Source organism: Phaethon lepturus, unplaced genomic scaffold, assembly GCF_000687285.1.
Source record: "Phaethon lepturus isolate BGI_N335 unplaced genomic scaffold, ASM68728v1 scaffold49174, whole genome shotgun sequence".
NCBI classification, from domain to species: Eukaryota; Metazoa; Chordata; class Aves; order Phaethontiformes; family Phaethontidae; genus Phaethon; species Phaethon lepturus.
In genome coordinates this window covers 649-8336 of record NW_010533454.1, presented here as the reverse complement: position 1 = coordinate 8336, position 7688 = coordinate 649, and the positions used below count along the sequence as shown (strand labels likewise).

The 7688-nt window shown below is 54.3% G+C and overlaps 1 protein-coding gene across 1 annotated transcript; it reads right to left on the bottom strand.

The window, feature by feature from the left end:
• Positions 1-5781: 5781 nt before the first annotated feature.
• On the bottom strand, positions 5782-7260 carry HYI (hydroxypyruvate isomerase (putative); the record flags this gene model as incomplete). The annotated part of the gene is made up of 6 exons (XM_010285181.1): positions 5782-5906; positions 6103-6237; positions 6427-6496; positions 6688-6737; positions 6925-7003; positions 7146-7260. Coding segments are annotated over 6 exons (538 nt in total), but the record flags the coding sequence as incomplete, so codon positions are not given.
• Between the last annotated feature and the right edge of the window lie 428 nt (positions 7261-7688).

Below are 7688 nucleotides of genomic sequence, written 5' to 3'. Positions count from 1 at the left end.
CCGGATTTAACGCCGTTTACCACAACTCTCTCAATTCATACACAACTCTCAACAATTCATACTGATGTGCTTTTGCTCCCAGCTCGGGCTCCTACAAGGACTCTGAAGGTCTGCGTCATCATGATGACTTTGATGTATCCCTCCTGGTGTGTCACAGTGCAGCACCATTTGAGGAGCAGAGTGAGGCAGAGAGACGCATGCTCCGGTGAGCACTGAGGGCCCAGAGACATGACAAAGCTTCCTGGCTGGGGAGGAGGGCTGTGGGAGGGATTGGCTCTGTCTGGGACATCACAGGCAGGTTTGGTGCTCTCTGGGGAGGATCCTCACAGGGAACTGGGCAGTGTGGTATCCGTACTTGTCTGGGCAGAGGAGCACCCTTACTGGCAGGGACAGAGAGGCCCATGATTCATTTGCAGCCCAGCTGAGAAGGGAGAAGTGTTTCCGCAGTCACAAGTGTCTCCTTGCTCTCAGCTTGCATTTCTACGTCATCATGACTAGCCAGCGGGAGCTATTCCCCCGGCTCACAGCCGATATGCGACGCTTCAAGAAGCTGCCGCGCTTGCAGCGCGAAGTGCTGGAGCCTGTGGTGGGCCGGGCGGCGTGGGAGGCAGCCGAGTCGGAGACAAGTCTGGGGCGGCAGCAGCCAGCAGAGCGGGAGCTGTGGCAGGATGTGGAGGACAGCAGCGAGTTCTACGCAGGGGGCACACAAGTCAAATTGGGGCCCGGGCCCTTTTTCTGCCCCTGGCTGGCCTCTGAGGTGGCCTCAGCCCAGAAGCAGCTCAGCAGCATGGTGCAGCTGGCCAAGTGCCACTGCCGTAGGGACAACCTCTGGAAGCGCCTCTTTCTCCTGGAGCCTCTGGCTTCTGACAAGCTGAAGCTGGGCAAGCTCTCGCTGGTGGAGCTGGAGGAGCTGCTCGACGCCGTGCATGGGAAATCCATTGCTGATGTCGACCCCCAGCTGGTGAGCAGCAAGGATGGAGTGATAGTGCACAGCAGCCGCTGTTCTGCTTTGGGGAGGGAGTGGGGGAGTGGCTGAAGGGCCTGCAGGGCCCATCTCTTCCTGTTTGGTGGGAAGATGGAGGCAGAACATAGCTCCTAGCTGACAGGGAAAGGGGGAGGCTGCATGGACATGTCTATGGAGAGTGGGTAACTTTGGGTCAGTGGGCTGTGATGGATGCATCTGATTTGGGGTCTGAAGGCTACTGTAGCATTACAGCTGCTGGTGCCATGACTAGAGGGAGGCTGAAATCAGCCCTTCTCCATGCCCACAGGGATGCTTCCTCACCATGACAGTCTCCTGGTACCAGAGCCTCATCAAAGTGCTGTTGAGCCGCTTTCCCCAGAGCTGTCGGCACTTCCACAACGCTGAAACTGGCACCCAGTATCTGGTAAGACACAGCCTGTTGCCCACCTGCAGCCTCTCTCCCTTGCCCAGGGCCCCTGCCTGCTGTGGCTTCTCGTGGTGTGAGCCTGGTGTGTGCTGCCAAGACAATGTGTTCACTGTTACGATGTTGTACTCCACTCTGCTACTGGTGCAGCGTGAGGTGTGTGCTCCCGTGGTACAGCAGCATCTGTTTGTCTGCCCCAGGCAAGCAGGACACTTTACACCCAAACCCTCACGCTATGTATAGCCCTATGGTTTTGCACTGTCACCTGTGAGCCAGGCAGACTTGCACCTTCATAGCTCTATCATGCCACTCGTCCTGCACATCAGCATGTCCCTGGGTGGGTGTTGTTCGTATCCCTGTTCTGGGGTTTGTGCTGTCTCCTTTGCAATGTGTGCTGTGGTTCTCTTGACAGGTTGTGCTCAACCAGAAGTTCACGGATTGCTTTGTTCTTGTGTTTCTTGATTCCCATTCAGGAAAGACGGTAAGAACTTGGAAACATAAGAGCAGCTATTTTGGCTCAGGCCAAAATGGGAGTCTGTCTAGACTCATCCGGCAGTTGCCAAGGGCAAATGTCCATGGGGAGAATAAGGGCAAGTCAAGAAGCTTGATAACACCTTTCCTAATTACTGTTCCAACATCTGACAAACTGTGGCCCAGGCCTGTCCTGAGCTAGTGGTGGCCCTTGCATTTATTTAATAGCCCTCTGCAGCTTTATTTCCTTTGGTTAATTTGTGGTATCCATGATTTCCCCTGACTTGCTGCTCCATGATGCAGTTGCAATGTAGGTGAAGAGCTACCTTCCTTGGCTTGTTTTTTGAACCTCCTTCTGCTTTTTTCATGTGATGCCCCTTTGTTTCTGGATTGGAAAATGGTGAGCAGCTGATCCCCTTTTCCTTCACAGGGTTGCTTTTGGATCATGCTCTCAGCTGTCTGTCTATCCAGGCTTCTCTATTCAGTCCAAAGCCAGAGCTCACTGGGTCTGGCTGGCAGGGGTCACTAGTGCTGTGGGCTGCTCTTACCTGGGCAGAAAGAAAAGGGACCTGCACTGCGAGGGTCACAGCAAACCTGCTCAGGCCATGGCGTTCATCAGACTTGAGGGCAAAAATACTCTGCTTTCAGCTCTGCTCCCAGGCAGGGAATAGGATGGGTTACAGGGAATGCAGCTCCGTGTGAGAGCAGAGGATCTACAAGATGCTTCAGTTCTCAATGACTCTTTTGCAGAGGCTGCAGCATAACTGATCCCTTTGTAAATAAATCACACTCCATCTTAAAAGCAGGCAGGGGAGACAGAAGAGATGGTGCCTGCTAGAAGGCTGCTCAGGGCCTCCTGCCACCTGATGTGCTGCACCTTCCCACTTTGTGCTGGAGCTTTTGTGGTGGCCAATTCTATCCTCTTCATGCCTGTAGTAGCTCAGAGCTGAAACTGCTCTTCACTGTGTGGGTACCTGCTTACTCCCCAGTCCCCTAGATTCACCTCTACATCTAAAGGTGGAATTTTTGCTAACTCCGTGTTACTGTGTTAAGCAAGCTGAGCTCTCAAGCTGCCTTCCCTTCTCCCATGGCTTCATTGTCGTTCAGAGCCCTTCAGAGCTCTTCAGGGCTCAGGTCAGCCTTTGTAAATACAGGTGGCCAGGACTGCACCCAGTATTCCTGAGGAGTCTCAGCAGAGCCTTCTGTGATTGCAACTAAGGCTTTTCTGTCCCGGCCTGGTGCTTCTGGTACAGCCTAGGGTGGCATTTGCCTTTTCATGGTCATGTCTCACTGGTCATAGTGTCACCTTGTGGTCATTGATATGATACACCCAGACTCTCCCATCACCTCTCCCAGTGACTCCCATCTTGTAACAGAAATCTTTTCCGTTCCTCACCTTGTATTTTACGCTTAATATTCATCCCATTCCTGTGGCCTCTCAAGAGTCTCTAAGGCTTTTTTTGCATTATCCCAATCCTCTTTTGTATTATTGCCTCAAATTTTATCAGCATGCTCCTCATCTTTGTGCCAGACTCATTAAAGTACTAGGCAACGTGAGTCCCAAAACCTGTCCTGGAGGAACTCCATTTGTAACCTCTCTCCAGCCTTCCCCTTTCAGCACTACCATCTTCACCTTAATTTTTGCGTTAATTCCTATCTTTTCAGATTACTTAAATGTCCTATGTGGCACTATATCAGGCACTATTCCTGAAGCTCAGATAAGATATACCATGATTCCTTTGTCTAGAAATATTACCTTATCAAAGAGAACTCTAGCGTTAGCACATCAGTTTGGTAACACAAGGCTGCATTTTCCTCATGGTTCTTTCTCTCCAAGCCTGCTCTAAAGCCTTGCACGCTGCCAGAGTTACGCTCACAAATAATTGTCTCTTCCCTCTTAAATGATGGTGGTGCATTTGCTGTTTTGCAGTTACACAGCTGTTCTCATGGCTTTACAAGTTTGTTAGGGGACCCTGACTACTCGATGTGCTACATGTCCGCTCTGGAGAACATCCAGTCCCTGTGTCTTGCCACCATGACACTGATCATGGTGCACTGAGTTGCTCACGTTTTTCTTCCGCTTCAGTTCCTGCAACCTTCTCTTCTGAACCCTGTTCTCTGCTCCCCTCTGCCCTTGCCCTGCCTTGTCAGTACAGTCACTAATAAGAATGGAACAGCTAGAATTTATTTTTAGGATTGCAGTTATTACGTTTAATCTCCTCCCCTTCCCCATTTGTTGCACTCCTACTCTTCGCCTTAGAAGAAGAAATTTCCCTCTAATTTCCCTGGAAGCCCCTATTACTGTGGAGGCAGTAGGATCCCCTCCTCTCCTGAGGCTGCTGCTGGGGTTGGTATAACTGCAGATGTGTGGGGGCTGGGACAGGAGGAGTGGGCAAGCCCTGGCACCTGTTTTCCACCAGGAAAATTGGGAGGAGGCACTAGGTTAGTGCCGTTGGCATTTTGGGACTTTTCCCAGCATCTGCCCAACATGGCCAAGCAAGTGCCCATGCACCTGGGCTAGGGACTGCACCGTGCTCGTCTGAATCCTGTCCCCTGACCTGCCTCTTCTCCTCAGCAGAGCCTCACCGTGGTTTTCCGGGAGCCGTTCCCAGTGCAGCCCCAGAACAGCGAGAGCCCTCTGCCGCAGCTTGTGTCCACATACCACCACCTGGAGTCAGTTATCAACACCGCCTGCTTCAACCTCTGGACAGGCCTGCTCTAGCACTGGCACCCATGTTGTGGAGTGACACACGTACCGGACCTCTCGGCGTGGCTGTGCCGTGGGTGGCGATGGGGAAGAACAGGCCTCTGCAGGGGGCACCTGTGCTCCGGCATTGCAGTCAGCACAGCTACTGGCACGCATGGCTACCGAACTGAGGTGCCTGGGGCTGTGCGCCTCTGTTTGCTGGCTGGCTGGCATGGCCCTTGGTGTACCATTTTCAGTGGATTTGATACTGAATGGCCTTGAACTGAACTGTAAGGGCAGGAGCTTGGCTGCCGTGGCTTGTCTGAAGCAGAGCAGCTCTCAGGGACACAGCTTTGGCATCTGCAGGCATGTTCTGCCTGCCGGGAAGGCATGGAGGAGCACACATAGCACATCTTCTGCACAGGGCAGCACTGCACAGTGCTCTGGCTTTAGGTGGAAAGACTCCTGGACTTCAGGGCTCTGAGCAGTGAGGCTGCCCACTTTTAGCCCTCTGCTTTCATCAGGAGAGCACCAAGTGGGACAGGAAGGGTGAACTGGACCAGGGGAAGGTTTTATGGGGATGTACATTAAAGCCATTGATATATCTGTGAAATAAACTGAACGAGATCCCCACTCACGTGCCATAGGCTAGGATGGGGAAAGCCTCCCAAAGGGGCTGCAGAGGTGACCCTGGCTGCGGCGCTGGCTGGGTTTGCACTGGAGTCTCGTACTTGCTCTGCAGCAGGAGCAGCAGGGCAGTCAGCCCCAAGTGTCCGTGGGCAGGCAGCCCCCAGCCTGTTACCTTGGTTTGGGCAGGCTGCTCACTTCACTCTCCCCACCTGCTACAGGCTCAGTGCTGGGCACTGGCAGCAGCCTTGAGAAGTGCAGGATTTGGAAGCCCAAAGCTCTCTTCCCACAACTCCAGGCACCAGCTGGACTGGGAAAACTCATGTCCTTCCCAAGAAGTGAATGCTCCCCTCAACATGGGGGACTGGAAACTGAGAGAGGACTGGACACCACTGCAGAGGAGAGGTGAAGGTGCTCCTGTGCACCTCAAGTCACCTACTACAGCGGTGCCCAAGCCATCCCCAAATATGACCTGCTGCTGATGGTGCTTGAATAGATGAGGGTCCAACTACTTAGGCTGGCTCAGCAGGGCCTGGGTAAGGGCAATAGGACATAGATGCTCCTAACTTTGCCCCAAGTCATAGAGAAGACAATGCTCCTCAGTTAAGCCATTGCTTTGACTTTTATTCCAGTGTTTTCCTTGTTTTACTCTGCTGCCTTGCTGGTCCTACCATGTTGCAGGCCTCGGCTATCCCAGTACAAGTGCAGCCAGCCCAGACCTTCCAGAGTGTCTCCTGCAGTGACAGACAAGGTCTCCTGCTGGCACCCCCAGGTAAACTGGAGCAGCTGCTGTTCCAGGCAGGGCTCTCGTCCCCAGGTAGGGACCCCGATGCCACCCCCCAGAACATGCCTGCCTTTGCACAGTCCACAGCCAACTGGTCCATGCTGGGACCTGCCCATGGGGCTCAGACCACCCACAGGCCCACTCACCTTTTGGAGCGTACTCACACCCCACGTAGCCAGTGTAGCCAAGGGACTCCAGAAGCTTGAAGATGTAGGGGAAGTTCAACTCCCCAGGGCTGTTTGGCTCATGCCGCCCTGGCACCTGTGCAATCTGGATATGACCTAGGGAGGGAAGGGGAGAAGCTCTGCCCAAGGCAGCCCTGCCTGCAGCCTTCTCTAGGCATGGGACAAGGTGACCTGAGAGCAGACCCTTGTCCCATGCCAGACAGAGCGTGGGGCAGTATGGCCTCATCTCAAAGCCCCTCCTTGCCCTATGGCCACAAAGGAGCCGGTCTGGGTGCAGGGCGTTACCGATGAGTGGGAAGTACGTCTCCAGGTTGTGTGACAAATTGCCATCCATGATCTGGCAGTGAAAGAGATCCTGTGGGAGAGAGAGGACATGGATGGGGCAGCTGTTCAGCAGTGAACAAAGACAGCTGTGCTACATTCCTTGTCCCTCCTCAAGTCCCCAGGGAGGGGATAACAAGCCCACAGCCCCTGGGATGCCCCTGTGGGCCTGTGCAAGGTTCCCTGGTGGCGGGCGGACCCTGGAGATCTTCAATGCTGACTCACCATCTGCAGCTTCAGGTTGGGCCGTCCCGCCTTCTCCAGGATGGCAGCAGCTAAGGGTGCAAGAAATGAGAGACCGTCACCCCCAGGCTGAAAGCTTTGTGGTGAAGCCCTGAGACTCCTGTTCATCAGCTGTGCTCCCTCAGCATCTCCCTGCAGGTGAGGCAACCTCCTGCCTCTCAGACCTTGGGGATCCTTCTCCTCTCTTGAAGGAGACTTCGGGGAGAGATGTCTGCTTACCTTGGTGCGGGGTGTTCAGAAAATAGCGAGGGTCAGTGAGGCGGTTGTTAATAGGCTCCACCAGTCCGATCATGTCTTCCTGTAACAGAGTAATGTCACCTCGTGGAGCATCCTGCCACCTCTGCAGCAGGGAGAGCTCCCTCCCCATGCCAGGCTGGTGGGGGATTCTCCATCCTTGGTACTTGGAACTGCACCCATGGGGCAGGATGTTATCCACTTACCTGGGCCAGGAGGTCAGCAGCGTATCTGAGATTCTCAATGAAGGTGGTTTCCATCTCACCTGCCACTGCTGCCCGGTCTGTGCCCAGGGGAACCCGCCCAGCCATCAGGTGCAGCCTACAGACACAGAGAGGTCAGCCACAGGCAGCAGCTCCAGTCTCCAAGGAACTGGCTGAATCTAATACACCTTCCTCTGCTGCTGGAGCATGGGGCCAGGCTGGGGGAGCAGACACAGAAAGGGGTAAGAGGAACCATCTATGCAGGATGCACAACAGGCACTAGTGAGCTGCAGGGACACAAACCTGCACCATCCTAGAGACAGCGTTGAATTTTTTGCCTGTTGCAACGCAGACCTTGACTCTTCCCTCTTTTGCCAGCTGCCTCCAGCTCCTTCACCCTAAGGCTGGAGCTTTTTTGGGCTTTTGCTCCTGGGGCTGCCCTGAGGCCAGCACGATGGGCAGCAGGGGTGCTGCCCCTGCCAGGGGCAGGTCTGAGGCCTTGCCTCCCCACTTCCTGGCTTAGAGGAGGGAGGGGATGGTGGCCAG